Source organism: Lissotriton helveticus, chromosome 1_1, assembly GCF_964261635.1.
Source record: "Lissotriton helveticus chromosome 1_1, aLisHel1.1, whole genome shotgun sequence".
NCBI classification, from domain to species: Eukaryota; Metazoa; Chordata; class Amphibia; order Caudata; family Salamandridae; genus Lissotriton; species Lissotriton helveticus.
In genome coordinates this window covers 1,769,241,857-1,769,259,465 of record NC_136057.1, presented here as the reverse complement: position 1 = coordinate 1,769,259,465, position 17,609 = coordinate 1,769,241,857, and the positions used below count along the sequence as shown (strand labels likewise).

The 17,609-nt window shown below is 45.0% G+C and overlaps 1 protein-coding gene across 1 annotated transcript in view; it reads left to right on the top strand.

The window, feature by feature from the left end:
• ANGPTL6 (angiopoietin like 6) overlaps nucleotides 1–17,609 on the top strand; it is a 206,589-nt gene that overhangs the window by 24,570 nt on the left and 164,410 nt on the right. The window contains exon 2 of the mRNA XM_078640069.1: nucleotides 8,612–9,276. Within this exon, the coding sequence (XP_078496195.1) occupies nucleotides 8,653–9,276 (624 nt within the window). The 5' untranslated portion in view covers nucleotides 8,612–8,652. The remainder of the gene's footprint in view (nucleotides 1–8,611; nucleotides 9,277–17,609) is intronic.

The window sequence follows — 17,609 nt, the reverse complement described above, 5'->3', positions numbered from 1 at the left end:
TGCGATATAAAAATCGCCGCTTTTTTGGCGCTATGTGCCGAAAAAGCAGCGATATGTGTGTTGATAATATGCTATGAAATAAAGTAGGGTGAGATGCACTCCAGGTAATTCCACATTAATCTATATTTAAACCAATGTGTGCTTTCAAACATTTTCGGCGTGCAACGCTTGCTTCGCGCATCGTCCCATTGCGCTGTAAACACTACAAAAGTCAACGACGAAGGAACCCACTTTGGTTCCAGCAAGCATGCACTGCCACATCACAGCCTGAATCCAAAATGAATTAAATTAATCTATTTTGAACTGTTTTGTCATTTTTTCGTTTTTCTCCTTTTCATCCTGTCTTTTCTTTGGTTCAATTCATTTTACTCAATACATGTTCAACAACACTGTTCAACGTAAACTCGGAAGCATGAGGTGGGTTCCATATCATGTTTTATTTATCAAGTCCAATGCATTTAGGGAATAACTTTCCCTTCATCAGGGACGAATACAAACAAGTGTGTGTGCTTTAGATCGTTTCCACCAATAAAGTTTAAACAGCTGATATTACTTTTTACAATGAGTGAAACACTGGCCATTATTCTGACGTATATGCAAACAATTATCATTTACCCACAACATACCTTCTTATTAAAACACATCATTTTCTCACATATTGCTCTAAAACTCAATAACTCTAAACCTTTAAATAAGCCCTCCCTTGTGCGTAGGCAAAAACAGTTCACTAATTTAGAGGCTCAAACTTTTTCAATACTTTAAAACGCTTACCATGACATGCTGTTAAATCTTAAATTTCCGACATCAATTTCATGGAAACTTAATACTTATTAGTTTCTGAGAAGACATAAAATCATTTTCCTCTTTATTGAGTTTAAGAGCAATATGTGAGAAAATTATGTGTTTTAATAAGATGGTATGTTGTGGGTAAATGATAATTGTTTGCATATACGCCAGAATAATGGCCAGTGTTTCACTGTGAGACTCATTGTAAAAAAAATAGTATCAGCTGATTATTTATTTTTTATTTTATAAATATATATATAATCGATTACCCACACACACTTAACTTATTCCCCTACCCTAAAAATATACATGATTACCAACACACTTAAAACAATCTCGATCACCTTCACCTCCTTAAAACTAACCCCAAACCCCCAACCCCTTAAAACTAATCCCAAACCCCTAACCCCTGTTTACTAACCCCAAACACCAAGCCCTCTAAACACGAATTCCCCCACTCTTAAATTACATACTATCCCCCTGAAACCCTAATTTCTAATTCCCTCCACCCTATTTTCATACACGTTCACCCACACACCCCTTAATAAATGTACTCAACCCCCTTAAAACTAATTCCCCCCTCTATGCATCCACTGGCTTGATTCCAACTGGCCACTCACCACCCAGGTATCCGCAGAAATTTTGCTTGCTAGATGGGTAGATTGGGTGGGTTCAAGGAAAAAGTCCATAGAGGGAGACTGCATAATCATTAATTTTAAGGACAGCAGGGCTGTTGAACACATTTGTAGGTGGGCCCAGGTAGGCTCAGTGACCTCAATCCAGTCTCTACCCCTGACCTATTTTTATCCACCAGTATACTCTGCCCCTTAAACAAGTTCGCAGATAGGGGGCTATAGAATTGGAGCAACACTGGGGGCTTAAGGTTGTTTAAGAGATATGACATGTTGTCTGGGCTGGAAGACTGTGACTGACTACCTTACGAAAAAGCAGTGGTCTCCAAGGAGGATAAACCAGATAAGAGCCCATCTCTTCTTGTCGATAAAGCTTGTCTCCAGGGTGGGGCTAAGGGTACTAAGCCCAATGAAATCCATCTAAATGCCGAGAGATTAGCTACGAATCAGATGGGGAATGAGGTAATACCAAAGCAACCATTGAGTGAGATAAACCTATCGTTATCTGAGCCGAGTATAGAGCATGGGCGCCCTCCTCCTATTAGTTGGCTGGATAGTGTTGGTAGCTCTCTTAGTACAAATTGTCCAACTTCACTGGTATCTTGGAATCTAGCGGGTCTGGGTGCGAAACTAGCCTCGCCAGACTGGGCTAATCTTATTGAAAAATGTGATATTTGTCTCTTCCAAGAGACTTGGTCGGTGGATTCTGTTTTTAGGCTGGGTTATCTTAACTTTTATGTTCCCTCAGTTAAGAAAGAAAAGGGTCGCCCAATAGGAGGTTTAGTGATTTGGGCTAGGCAGGCTTTAAGCTGTAATATTCACCAGCTTCCTGTTTTAAACAATGATATCCTAGCAGTAAGAGGTACCTTCCCCTCCGGGGAAAGTATTGCCATCTTTAATATTTATGCAAGAGGTCATCCGCGAGGGAAAAGGTCTGAGGTAATATCTGCCTTAGATGATTTGATTGTGGCATTGCCTAGAAATACACTGCCACTTGTAGCGGGGGATTTCAATACCACCTTCCAGCCATTAGGGCATGATGATCAGAGTTTAACTGAGGAGGAAGACACAAGATGGGGTATTCCCCAACTTGAATTGTCTCCCATAAGAAAATGGACTGAGGCAGGAATCCAATTGAAAGGGCTATGCATGGCAAAACAGCTAATGGCTGCCAACGGCCGTACTCCGTCTGATAGACAGGGTAAAAGAACGTATGATAATGGCCTTAGGTCTAGCTGTATAGATTATCTGCTTGTTAATCTAAAATTCCGGCATTGCCTTGTAAATATGGTGGTAATGGGACACATTTAGAGTGACCATAACCCTCCTGCTTCATTAATTAAGTTGGATATAGTTGGTGCTCTAGCAGCAACCCAGGGTAGATCAGTGCCAGATCTTGCCTTAACCAATGACATGCGCCACCTTAAGTGGAGCAAAGTCATGGATCAGCCAGATACCCTAATCACCATACAAAATGAAGCAAGTAAGGTATTAGTAGAACTGAGGACTAGTGTCACTAGTAAGGATTTCCATCTCCTTATGATCAATGCCCATACTGAACTTTTTGCTAATCTAAAAACCCACTTCTGTAAGTTAGGCCCAGGGAGAAGCAAATCAAGTAAGAAACCCAAAGGGTGGTACAATGTGGCTTGTAGACAAGCACGGACCAAGTTGGGTTTAGCCCTAAAAATGAAGGACCCAAGTAAGGTAAAAGAGGCACGGGTCTGTTATAGGAAAGTACATTCCGGTGTATAAAAAAGGGGACAAGTCTGTCGCAGGCAATTATAGGCCTATTAGCCTAATCGACTCAATCCAGAAGATTATGGGTAGACTGGTTTTGGGTAAGATGCAAACCTGGATGGACGAAAATAATATCCTGAGTCCTCTGCAGGCCGGTTTCCGCCCACAAACAAGCACAATAGACCAAGTTTTTTGTTTCATTACCCTCTATTGGCGGGGTTCGGTGGGGGATGCAGGGTTAGGTGACGGAAACCTTTCCCGTTGAGCGGAGAGTGCGTCAGGGATGCGTTATGGCGCCTACCCTGTTCTCGCTCTTCATCAACGGGGTAGCAGACTTCCTTTCCTTGACCCCCCGGATGCTCAGGTGCTGGCAGGTACTCGTATCCCAATCCTCATGTTTGTGGACGATACCTTGCTTATTTCTAAAACACAGAGCGGCCTCCAGCGGGCCTTCCAGCGGTTCGGAGACTTTTGCCTCCTGCGCGGTCTGGAAATAAATACTGCCAAGACCAAATTCATGTCCTTCAACGAGCACAAATCTTTCAGAGGAAGTGTGTTTATGAATAACCTCCCACTAGAGCAGGTTAGCGCCTTTACTTATCTGGGTGTAAACCAATTAGCCCAGTACTTGACATCTATGGGATGAAGGTTTTGAGTTGGCCCTATATGGAGCCGAACTGTGGGGGTTCGAGAACCTAAAATGTCTGTCCTTGGTGGAGAATGAGTTTTTTCGCAAAGTTACTAGCGTCCCACAAAGCACCCCACCGACACCGCTACTATGGGATTTAGGCAGGAAATCAGTTGACAAGCTGGCAACACTTCGCCCATTACTTTACTGGTGTAGAATATGGAGTACTGAGGAACACTCCCACTACGCCCAAGGCCTTTTGGACATCATTAAAAACGATCCTTTTCATAAAATTAAAGGGCTGAAGGAGATTAGATATCTGCTTGTGAGGTTGGGTATGCCTGAGCTATGGGATGACCCTCTGAATGCAGTCTTTCCTTCTAAAACAATCTTGAAGGAAAGATACGGGGATAAGGTCCTCTCATCAACATTTTTGAAAGGTCTTTCATCCCAACTCACAGGACGATTCCTTGAACCTAAGCCTTGGCCAATGTTAGAAAAGTATTGGGATTTTATTGAAAAGCCCTACGACCGCAAACTGTACTTCCAACTTAGGGTGGGTACTCTCCCAACAAGGTTATTCACAGGCAAATGGGTGGGGTCATCTAATGACAGATGCCTTATGTGCTTGGACCAGCAAGAAACTGTAAGCCACATCCTGTTCTTCTGTCCTTTACATATTGCACCTCGCCGCAAATGGATAATACCAATTTGTCGACAAATGGGCACTCAAAGATATGTTGAGGCTCTGAGAATACTAAGTACAGACCCCAATCCACCCACCGCCATTGCAGTGGCGAAGTTTTTGAACTGGGCTTGGGCAATACGATCAAAAACAATGCTCCCGGTTAGCTAGCAGACAGCCCACTTTCTTATCGTTCTAGGTTCAAGTTAAATATAAGCAATAATAACCTCTTGTATAAGCAAGAGAGGAATGTCTACTCTGATTGCATGCTTGTCACCGTGTTTTACAGAATCACTTTTCATCCAATATTAGTACTACTAGTAACATGTTAATAATGGTATCTTTTAAACTTATACAACAATCATTTTATGCTTATATATTATGCTTATATGTTTTTAACCTGTGTATTCGATAGTCGTTATATAGAATTTAATTGTATCTTATCTATTTATATCGAATGTATATGTATATAACGGTTGCATTTAGATTGCTTAGTTTATTGATGATTGATTTTATCTTGTGCTTCAATGGCTTAACTGTCGAATAAAGTTTATGAATGAATGAATGAATGAATGAATTTCCCCCTCCCTAAAAAATATTCACGTTCACCCCCACCTCCTTAAATCGAGCTCCACAACTTATAAATTAATTCACCCACCTTTTAAATACATATGAACACCCATACCCCCTAAAATCTAAACTCCAACCCCTAAAATCTAACCCTAAACTCCCCCACCCCTTGAAACTCATCCCCTCTTATCTGTTCCTCTGCAACGCTCGTCCGCCCTGCCCGAACACTAGACCGACTCAGCCTTAACCACACACATGTGAGGTTATGGCTGAGTCGTAGTTCAGGCAAGTCGTTGTTCCGCTTGCGTGACTCCGGACCTGTTGTTCCGGAGTTGTCGTTCAGGATGTTTCCCCTCCCATCTATCTCGAACCAGCAGAAATAATGGCTTAGTGCACCAATATCGATGAAGGAGGTGACTAGTGCTATTGATTCCCTCAATCCTAACATAGATCCGGGCCCAGACTTCACTACTAAGTTCTATAAAACATTCGCCTCTGCCCGTAACACCACTCTACTAGCCCTATTCCGTCACTTCTCAGACTCAGGCTCCATCACTAGCACAACCAGTGAGGCCACCATTGTGGTTATCCCGAAAGAGGGTAAGGACCCTCTGCTTATGAAAAACTATAGACCTATCTCACTAATAAACTTAGACACAAAAATCTATGCCAAAATACTTTGTAAAAGATTTGAGCTGTTGTTGCCATCCTTGGTCAATCACTCTCAGGTGGGCTTCATGAGAAACAGACTTTCCAGCGATACCCGTCTTCTGTCACACCTTTTCGAAAGCAAAACTTGTAAATTCAGACACTGTAGCCGTCACTCTAGTCGCTGAGAAAAGATGTGGAAGCTTTGACTTAGAACTGTGCCTGCCCAGCCCTGGCAACAATGCCATTAGTGAAGTACGAGGCAAGACAGCTATCATGTGCACCCTGTTGTGGCCTAGATTCTTATAGCATTGAGTTTTAACGGGGTACGCCCTGAAAACTCATAGACCTGGGCTATTAAGTAAGTACAAAGGAGATACTTATAGCTACATCAACATTATAGTATGTTAAATTAAACACAATGAATGTTTTTACAGCTCTTATTCTGTACTCAATTATTTGAAGGTGTTTTCATACGTGGTAATGAAGAAAAAGACGGATCGGGGAAATAAAATATTTGTCTAAGATCACACAATTGGTTATGTGAGTAAGCTTGGTGTAGTCCCATGTTTTCTGGTTTTACTTCATGCAAATCAGTCACTAAATGGGTATTTGTCTCTCTTTTTATCTCAAATTTCAATACTTTGCTTTCAACTCTATGTATGAGGGTATAGCAAGGGAGGAAGGCAGAAACCACATGAAAGCTCGGCTCGTTTTGAGCAGGGCCGGACTGGGAACCAAAACCGGCCCTGGCAAAGTGCTCGGCCAGACCCCCCCAAGACCCACCCCCCCACCCCACCCCCCTCCCGGGGGTTGTGGGTGCTGCCGAGCTCTTTGCCAGGACCGTTTTTCAGCCCATGTGGCGCACCGGGGGATTGCCCGGGGCCCGCTACGGCCAGTTCGGCCCTGGTTGTGAGCTCAAGGTTCAGGAAGACCTCGAGGTGAGCCTGAGCCAGGCATCTGGCTCAAGTCTAGCTCGAGCTTCCAGTGGCCAGCCCTCCTGTATCTGTACTAACAAGGCTTTATATTCTAAAAGAAACTCTTAGAATAACAACAGATTGAGAAAAAAAATAATTTTATATATATATAAATTTATATATATAATATATAAATACAAAAAAAAAAATACGGATCTAATCCCATTATTTACAGTTTGCATGCAGCTGCTGGATGCCGGTAAATACATCACTGTGCTATATTAGAAGGCTTGCAATTTATGAACTGGAAGTAACAAAAGGATCTCCGTATTAAAAGCCATAGCCCACTTTCATATCTAAATAAAATACAAATCTGTGATCTGCATGTTTCATAATGTGCTTTGCAGCAGGCAAATTAACCATTCATGCTACTTTATTGTTCAGAACTATGACTGGACAAAACACAAAACTCTCCCAGAACGCCCTTAACCACTAGAGTTATCTTACCACTATTATACTCCCCTCAAAATTGCTAATCACACAATGATCTCTCCAGCAGGTGTCTTAACCCTGAAATACAGTGTAAAACGCAGCTTCAGCTTCTTTCTGAGGAATTAAGTAATCTAGTACAGATTCACTGTCACATATGTCTTTGCTACCATTTTTTTTTGTAGCAGATTTTTAAATCCTTTTTGCGATTTCACTGAAAACAGCTGTAGCTGTCTCATAAACAGCATTGTAATCAATACTTCTGTACTTCTCAAAGAGGCCTTCCTGTTTGCTTAGAACTGGACGGCCTCTTGGCATCTTTAACCCTCCTGGATCGATAGATTTTCTCCCTATTCTTGCGTCGTCTCGACACTGGAGTATTTAGGTTTCACTCTTGTTATTGATTGGTTAAGTGTATCCTTCCTCTGCTGTCCTCAGGAAACTTTTAAAAGTTTTTCAAAAATCATTTGTGTTTTAGAACTCTGTGGGTGTGATGTCCCGCCTCCCCCACCCCCACCCTCCTCCCCGCCACTATTGCCCCTAGCAATGAAAGATGCTTTTAAAACTGCGGAGTGATTGGAAAAGCCAATAGTCGTCGCTGCCCATCTTCCTTATGTGTATTTTTTTTATATTTCCAAGACGGTCCCCACTTTGCATGATGCAACGTGAGGACGTCTTTAATGTATGTGTTATTTTATATACCTTCGCAATTACTGCTACGTTGCTTTACACTCGACTGCTACATTGCATGATGGAAAGGTCAGAACTTTATTTTCTTTTTCTTTTTTAAACTTTGTTTATTGATTGAAATCACAGTAGTACATTACATGATTGAACGACATATTGCATGTTACCATTAGAAATTCCAGTTCAGCATCAATCAAGATTATTCAGGGAAATTTATTTTCTAGCATTTCAGGACGACCCCCACATTGCTTCAGCGTGATGGCCATCTTCCAAGAGGGCCAGTTGCATCTAATAACTTTACCAAAGTTGGCTCAATTTAACAAGCACTGGCAAAGCCAATTACCAGAGTTTTTTGTTGGGGGGGGGGGAGGTGCATTGACAATGCAAGACCGATTGGCTCTTTATATAGAGTGTCAGGAGAGATTTCAGTCAAAATTTTGCACAGTGCCACAATTCTGCATGGACATTAACAGGGGTTCTTACATTTTCAGGGAGATTTCAAACAAAATCCTCATCAAGATGACTGCTGTCTAAATCAAAGATGAGCAACTCAATCTATCAGGTGTTCATAATTAAGAAAATCAAGTCTTGGTTATAGTAACACCTTGTAGTTAAAGTTCTATCAAGCCTCAATACAGTGCCAACAACTCTTATTAGCGTGACATGTGGATCACAAACTGAAGTGGTCCGCATAGAGCGTATAGTTTCACACAAAACCGTGAATGTTTTACACTTTCAGTGATATATATAGAGACAATCACAGCGATGCTATAGGGCTTCTCAGAAGTCTTACATGTCTCTTAAATGTATATTATTTTGTTTTCAACAGCAGGAACTTTATACGTGGCTGGCAGCACTACTACTGGAAGAATGAAGACATACACAAGGGTTGTGATAGTGCTGTTGGTAGGTTTAGTACTTTCAGACACTGAAGGGGAAGAAGAGTATGCTGCAGATGCCGAACACCACACCAAAGCTCGCTACAGCCGCACTCCTGACAAACAGAGTACAGGGAAGTGTGCGTACACCTTTATAGTGCCCCAACAAAAACTCTCAGGGGCAATCTGTGTGAACTCCAAGAACCTTGATGGGTCAAGCGTCAACAAAACCGAGCTCCACGACTTGAAGGAGGAGCTTCGGAAGCAGCAGCTGCAGATTGAGCAGCTCAAGCAGATGGTGGATGTGGACGGGAACGTGGTCAACGAGGTCAAATTCCTGCGCAAGGAGAGCCGAAACATGAACTCGCGGATCACCCAACTCTACACCCAGCTGCTGCACGAGATCATCCAGAAGAAGGACCACACACTGGAGGCTTCACAGCTGGAAAACATGGTCCTCAACAGCACTGCTGAAGTCCTGAGAATTGCTACCAAGTACCAGGACCTCCAGGACAAGTACAGCCTTCTGGCGTCCCTCATCAACAACCAAAGTTTGATTATCGCACAGCTGGAAAAACAGTGCCAGCAGAAGGTCAGCGGGCACAGTACAGAGCAGGTATGTTCTTTTCCTCTTTGCATTTGCAGCTAATTTATTTAATATTTTTCTAAAGTTGTAGTAAGCCCTAAAGATGTCAACATGTGTAACATCAAACCAATCCTTTCCAGTCTACTAAATCAAGCCATGCAATATGATACACCCACTTAGCTCTGGTGCATTAATTTGTGTCTCTCAATTATATATGGACACTTGTGTTTAATAAAACGTGTGCTAAATTTTAAATGGGGCATGGGATTAAGGTTAGATTTGTGGCTAGGTTCAGGGTTAGGCTGCATCCGTATTTTACAAAGAAACAAACTGAAACACTCATACCAATGCAGCGCACAGAACTAAAGTGATTTAAAGTTTTTTATATAGGACTGTAAAGACAAATCAATGTTGAAGGTAGTGGGCAAAGCATTCCAGATTTAAAAGACTAACCTCATGAATATCTTACGCGTGGTTCTAATCTTCCTGGGTTTTAGAGACTCCAGCCTCACGATAGCACTGCTCCTAGTTCAAGGATGTGGAATGCTACTCTATGAAGGTTGGATCCATGCCACATTTTCTGGATAATCAACAACTATATAACAGACTATGGCTTAGATGAATTGTACCTTTATGTTTTTTCATACAAATATCTTGACAATCTGGCATGGATTTCACCTTTGTAGAAATAAGTTGGACATCCTTTTTGTTCTATGGCCCACTTTTTATGGACCATAGCACAGAGTACAAAATGAATGAGTTTGAGGGTTAAGGCCGTGTTCCATTTAATATTCTGCCTCTGATCACAAGCAATGCTAGAGTCAGTGAGATATAATCCTATGTGCTGAGATGTTAGAGTGAGTTGCCATTCTCGGACGGTTGAAGGATGCTCCTGGCACTACCGTTCACTCTTCAAGAGAGATGAACTGCTTAACTCACAGAGATATGATGACGATGGATTCTTTGGTCATGGGCTCCTGTTTGAACATGCCTGCTGGCTGCTGGTCAGCACCATAGATAAGATGCTTGAGATGGCAGATTGGATGTAGCAGCTATTTCTGACTAATAAGCCTGACCATTGTCTGCAGAGAAGGAGCAACTTATATGAGGCATATGGATGAAAAAAACACAAATGAGCGTTTGGGGTAAAAAACAGATCTGATGCTGGTCTGCTTCTAGCAGAATATCAAAAATCTCTCATTGATCTGTAGCAGTAGGACCATTAAGTGCATGTTTGATTAAACATTTCCCATTCCCAAGAAGTTGGATGGTTGGCTAGTCAATAATATTCTGCAAAGATTTTCCAGATAAATATAACCTAACATCTCTTTCACAAGTAATAGTCTGAGCAAAAGTAGCTCAGGAGATTGGTACCATTCAGATTTTGCACCCCATCCTATAGAATATCACACGTGAAAAGGAACTCAAAGTCCAGTACACCAAGTCAACTACCTAGGGGGGACTTCAGCGTAACTCCTCTGAAGTAAAGAATCTTCTCAAAGTCCTTGAACAACCACTCTCCCTCGTAGGCTAATTCAAGACTTTTGTGAGGACTTTTTTGCGGCCAAGAGGCATCCAAGGATTGCTCAGCCTCTTTTGCGTCATCTAAGGTAGTATACCACTGTTGACCCTGCGTCCACATACTATACTACCCATAATTGAAAGCCAGACTCTTGATTCCAATGGCGTAGAGTGTGGGTCCACAGGGGCGGTTGCCACGGGCACAAAGTTCTTAGGGGCGCCAAAGTTTAAAAGAAAGTATTGAGCCCCCTAACCCGTGGACCGTGTGGACCGTTAGCAATTCCTGAGCTAATGGTCCACGGGTTAGGGGGTGCAATACTTTCTTTTAAAAGTTTGCCCCGGGCGCTGGCAAACCACGCTACGCCGTTGCTTCACTCACAAGGAAGCAATGACAAAGCAAGATTCCCTCAGGGAGGGGAGAGGGGTTGAAGACTCGAAACTCAACAACACACATAATAGCACTCAATAAATCATTTTCAGTGCTGTTACATTTAAAGCGGAAAAGTACTTAAATGCACACAAAGCTAAATACTATACATAAAATCACAAATATATACACACTTTTTATTAGCTTTTAATTGACATACACAAAATTGCTGGATGTATGGCGGAACAATGCGTGCTTTTACAACGCGTACCGTTACCACGCAGGTTTTACAACGCGTCGTTACAATGACTTGCATTGGGGGCGCTGGATAGTGGAATAGTTTAATTTTCTATTCCAACTCCAGTCCCCGTGGATAGTAGGGAAGGTGTTGGATAGTAAATTAAACTATTCCCTATCCTACAGCGCCCTCCAGCGCAAGTCGTTGTAACGACTTGCGTTGTAAAACCTGCGTGGTAACGGTACCGTGTTGTAAAAGTTTAGTCGTAAAGGATGTTTCCCAAATTGCCACCATCACTCTTTACAACCTGCTCTAAATCATGGCAGCATTCAATCAATCAATCAAACATTTGTAAAGCGCACTACTCACCCGTGAGGGTCTCAAGGCATTGGGGAGGGGGGGTGCTGCTGCTATTGCTCAGAATGCCAGGTCTTGAGAAGTCTCCTGAAGGTCAGTGGGTCCTGGGTCTGCCACAGGTGGTTGGGGAGGGTGTACCATGTCTTGGCGGCGAAGTGGGAGAATGATCTGCCACGGGCGGTCGTTCTGCGGATGCGTGGAACGGTGGCGAGGGTGAGGTCAGCGGAGTGAAGCTGGCGTTTTGAGGTGTAGAAGGTGAGTTGTTTGTTGAGGTATGCTGGTCCGGTGTTGTGGAGTGCCTTGTGAGAGTGGGTGAGGAGCTTGAAGGTGATCCTTTTGTTGATGGGGAGCCAGTGCAGGTCTCTCAGGTGGGCTGTGATGTGGCTGTAGCGTGGTATATCAAGGATGAGGCGCGCAGAGGCATTCTGTATGCGTTGTAGTTGTTTCTGGAGTTTGCCTGTGGTTTCCACTTAGAGGGCGTTGCCGTAGTCCAGTCTGCTGCTGACGAGGGCCTGGGTGACCGCCCTTCTGGTTCCGGTGGGGATCCATCTGTAGATCTTGCAGAGCATGCGGAGGGTGTTGAAGCAGGAGGAGGAGACGGCGTTGACTTGCTGGGTCCTTCATAGCGATGAGTCTAGGATGAATCCCAGGTTGCGTGCGTGGTTGGTGGGTGTCGGAGCAGCTCCCAGTGTGGCCAGCCACCAGGAATCGTCCCAGGCAGACAAGGTGGAGCCCGAGGAGGAGGACCTCCATCTTGTCAGAGTTCAGTTTCAGGCGGCTGTTCTTCATCCATTCGGCAACAGCTTTCATTCCTTCATGGAGGTTGCTTTTGGCAGTGATGGGGGCCTTGGTGAGGGAGAGGATCAGCTGGGTGTCATCGGCAAATGAGATGATGTTGAGGTCATGCGATCGGGCTATGTTGGCGAACAGTGCCATGTAGACGTTGAAGAGTGTCGTGCTGAGGAATGATCCTTGGGGTACGCCGCAGATGATCTTGGTGGCTTCAGATCGGAATGGAGGGAGGCGGACGCTCTGGGTTCTGCTGGTGAGGAAGGAGGTGGTCCAGTCCATGGCTTTGTCACGGATCCCTGCATTGTGGAGGCATGTGCGTAGGGTGTGGTGGTAGACGGTGTTGAGGCAGCCAAAAGGTCCAGGAGGATGAGGGCTGCGGTTTCTCGGTTGTCCAGCAGGGTTCTGATGTCGTCGGTGACAGCGATGAGGGCAGTTTCAGTGCTGTGGTTGCTGCGGAATATTGATTGGGACGTGTCCAGGGTGGTGTTCTCCTTGAGGAAGCGGGTCAGTTGCCTGTTGACAATCTGCTCGATGACTTTCGCCAGGAACACGAGTAGGGAGATCAGCTGGACTTTCTTGAGGTCCTTAGGGTCCGCCTTGGGTTTCTTGAGTAAGGCGTTGCTCTCGGCGTGCTTCCAGCTCTCCGGGAAGGTGTCGGTCTCGAAGGAGTTGTTGGCGATCTTCCGGAGATGGGGTGCGATGGTGGAGCTTGCTTTTGCCGAAGATGTGGTGCGGGCAGGGGTCGGATGGTGAGCTGGAGTGGATGGTGTTCATGATTTTGATGGTGTCGTCGTCGTTGACGTGGGTCCAGGAGCACAGGAGGTAGTCGTGACTTGGGGCGTTGAGTCTGAGGTGTCGGTGGCTGTCGGGGGGGCTGGTTGTTGAAGCTGTTGTGGATGTCTGTGATCTTGCTTTGAAAGAAGGTGGCTAGGGAGTCGCAGAAGTCTTGCGAGGGCAGGATGTCGTTGGAGTTGGAGTTCGAGCTGGGTTTGGAGAGTTCCTTCACGATGTTGAAGAGCTCTTTGCTGTTGTGTGCGTTGTTGTCGATGCGTTCCTTGATGGAGGTCCTTTGGCGGTTCGGATGAGTTGGTGGTGTCTCTGGATGGCGTTCTTGTGGGCAGCATTGCTGTCCGGTGTCTGTTCGTGATGCCGTTTCTTCTCGAGTCTTCAGCAGGTCTGCTTGGATGCCTGAAGGTTGGCAATGAACAAGATGCCTTTTCTGTCAGTGCGTCTGTTTGAAGGTTTTTTGATTGGGCGAGAGCTTTGGCGCAGTCACTGATCCATTCCGGCGGCAGTGTCGGTGTTGTCGGTTGGCGGGTTTTGTGTGAGGGTGGCGATTAGCTGGTCTTCGGTGACCTTGTTCCAGCGGCGGCGGGGACTCTATTGTGGGTGGTGTTGCGTGGTGGGTTTCTTGAAGGTGAAGTGGATGCTGCGGTGGTCCGTCCAGTGGAGTTTGGTGTTGTGGCTGAAGGTGACGTGGTTGCTGGTAGAGAAGATGGGGTCGAGCGTGTGTCCGGCAGAGTGGGTGGGAATCATGACGAGCTATTTTTAGTCCGAGGTTGGCGAGCAGGGTGGTGGAGTTGCTGTCGTTGGTGTTCTCAAGGTGGAAGTTCAGGTCTCCTAGGAGGATGCAGTCCGTGGATGCAAGGGCGTGCGTGCTGATGAAGTCAGCAATGGAGTCGCTGAACTGTGGCCGGGGTCCAGGGGGTCTGTAGATGAGGGTTCCTCTGAGGGTGGTGTTAGGATCGATGTTGATCTGCAAGTGCAGGTGTTCGGCAGCGCTGAGGGTGTCATCGGTGCTGGTCGAGATTCTGAGAGTGTTCCTGTGGACGATAGCGATTCCTACTCCTGCTCTGTTGGTGCGGTCCCTCCAGGTGATCTTTTAGCGATGTCGGGTGCTGAGGAGGAGTTCATCCAGGTCTCCATCAGGAAAGCGACGCCCGGGGAGGATGAGCTGAGTAGGTTCCAGAGTTCTATGGCGTGCTTGTGGGCGAGCGTGTGTTGAGTAGTATGCATTCCACTTTTCGACCAATGTTCAGTATAGTTCTGAGCTGGGATGGGGCAGTGAGCTAAATAACGGTGATGGATCAAGCCCTGATCTTTGGACTGGGTAAGAGTGGTCTGCTTAATTCAGACACTCTGTTCATAACCACCTCCTTTTCTGAATCGTTTTTGGCCACTATAGGTGTGGCAGGGTATACTCAGACATGAGTCCCTTGCTCACTGCTCCATCAGGATTCAAGCAAGCCGGGCCGACGACGGCTGTAATGCCAGAAACCGGTCCCCGGAAGCTTGTCTCCTTTCTGGTGAAGAATTGGCTTGGTAGTTTGGTCTGCCCTGTTCCCATGATGCACTGGGCCAGGGACAGACTAATTTGCATATAGCCAGGTGCTGGGATGGGGCAGTGAGCTAAATAACGGTGATGGATCAAGCCCTGATCTTTGGACTGGGTAAGAGTGGTCTGCTTAATTCAGACACTCTGTTCATCACCACCTCCTTTTCTGAATCGTTTTTGGCCACTATAGGTGTGGCAGGGTATACTCAGACATGAGTCCCTTGCTCACTGCTCCATCAGGATTCAAGCAAGCCGGGCCGACGACGGCTGTAATGCCAGAAACCGGTCCCCGGAAGCTTGTCTCCTTTCTGGTGAAGAATTGGCTTGGTAGTTTGGTCTGCCCTGTTCCCATGATGCACTGGGCCAGGGACAGACTAATTTGCATATAGCCAGGTTCTGAGCTAGGATGGGGCAGTGAGCTAAATAACGGTGATGGATCAAGCCCTGATCTTTGGACTGGGTAAGAGTGGTCTGCTTAATTCAGACACTCTGTTCATCACCACCTCCTTTTCTGAATCAGTATAGTCTACAGCATTCTTTTTCCTCTTGAAGATATTATATAGCCGCTTGTTTAATCGCCTACTTATAGCTACACTACACAAGTGGGTACTACAGAAATCAGATATACTGGACCACAAATCAGTTTAGCAGCTCTGATCAGACATGGTCAGGTGCAGTGGTCAAGGCGCCAAATAGTCAGCTTTGCAGCAAGGACGTCTTGCTTTTAATCCCAGCGACCCTGATTAAACATATTGCGTGCTTGTGTGGAAGTCAGTCTGGCGCAGATTTACAACAGAATTGCGAAGCGCAGTGTTACGCCACAATTAGTAATGCCGCTCTCCAAAATTCTGAAAATTCAGGCATATGCCGTATTTACAATATTGTGGCGCAGCTCTCTGAGTTTTCCCTAGTGCTGGAACTAAATTTAGCTGCCTAGGGCCAGCGCAGGCAACCATGCACCATAGTGCAGGTGCAAGGGTGCATGCTTTGCAGGGAATGATTGTTCATGTGCTGGACGGTGTCCCTTCCAGCACATACACAATCACTAATCGAGATTTTTAACTTCTATGTGTGCTGCAAGATTTAATGATTGTTTATGTGCAGGAAGGTACACCTACCTGCACATGAACAATAACTATAGGTGATTTTCTCTTTCTATGTGTGCTGCATAGAAACAGCAAAAATTAGGAGAAATTAATAATTTCTCCTTGTTGCGCCATGTTAAGTTCAGGTTTTCCCTGGTCTTATTTTTGGCACTGCCTCTTTATTTATGCCAGGCTTGTAAATAGGGAGCAGTGTCAAAAATCAATGGGTGTTGCAGCGGGACGCTCACTGCAACACCCATTGCCTGCCCCTTTCATGCTAAGTGCTGCGTGAATAGGGTCTTATTTACAAGGCGGTTCTATAAAGTGAAGGGGTTATCGCCACCAGAACATCCTAAAAAGAGAAGTTCTGGTGGCAATAACGCCTTGTAAATATGCCCCTCTATTTCATTGAGCCACCCTTACACTATTACATTTTTCATAAAACACAAGCTAAAGTTGGCAGTGAGGCACACAAATTAAAATATACAAGATTGAGACGAAGGAACACACGTACGCGCAATAAATGAAGCAGAGAAGATCCAAGTTTGATGACCGGTTTTATGTGTCACTCAGGGGGCTGGGCTGCTGACTGCACCCTATTGGGTAGGCCCTTAAAAAGACTTGTGTTTCCATCTGAGGTGCAGCACTGCAGGCTGTAGGCGTTGCCAAAAAGCAATTACTGGAGCCTGCATAAACAGTACAGTTATCGATGCCTCACTGCTTTGTAAAGTCTTCAAAATCCACAATCAGAGATTATTCCTGAAAGCCTGGGTAACCACAGTCAAAGTGTAGGGGTACATGAGTGAAGATCCGTGTTGTGCCTTTCTGGGTTGCCCCTGCCTGCACAACTTATCACAATGAAAATGTGGCCGAATCGGTCTGCTCCTAAAATCTCCTTCCTCCCAAATATTGGCGCCGTTAGAAAGCCAATGGAATTGTACGACAGTGTGAGCGCAAACTGCGTGGCAAGCTTGGTTAAATTACACAGCAAAGGAAGGGTACATTAATTATGCGTTATACGATTAAAGGAAAACTCAGAGGCAGACGTCTTGGCATTAATATAGAGCAATTTCTTTTACTGAACCTAAGGATGTCTGTGTTATCGCCCTCTGAAGGATGAAAGGCTGAGCCAGAATTTAAAGCCACACCTTTCTACCAATTCTCTGCAGTAGCAACAATAACCAACTGTGCTTCTTCACAAGCTTACTGCTTCTATTGCTATCGTTGAGGCCTAAAACTCAAAGGGCCTGATTCAGATGCATTGAGGAAGGCCTCCTAACGGCACTTGTTCTGTCCAAATCAGATCGTGAACGTGTCTTTCCAACCGAGGGCCCGATTACAATGCGGTTAGGAAAGTATTCCCACCTAGGGCCCGATTACAACGCGCTTAAGAGCATAGGCTCCTATTGAAGTCAAGGGGAGTCCAACCAAATCGTATCTGGAACCATTCGTATACATCATACTCAGTTGGTTGGACTCTTCCGATCCGATTAGGTTGGAAACCATTCCCAAACCCATTCGGTCAGGAAGCTTTCCAAACCGCATCAGAATCAGGCCCATAGATGGATAAGGGATGGGGTGACCGTCTTGGACCAAAGTCAAAATAGCAACTTTGATCAATATGATAACCAACTTATAAAACAATTATAATTCTGTGAGTAGTTAATG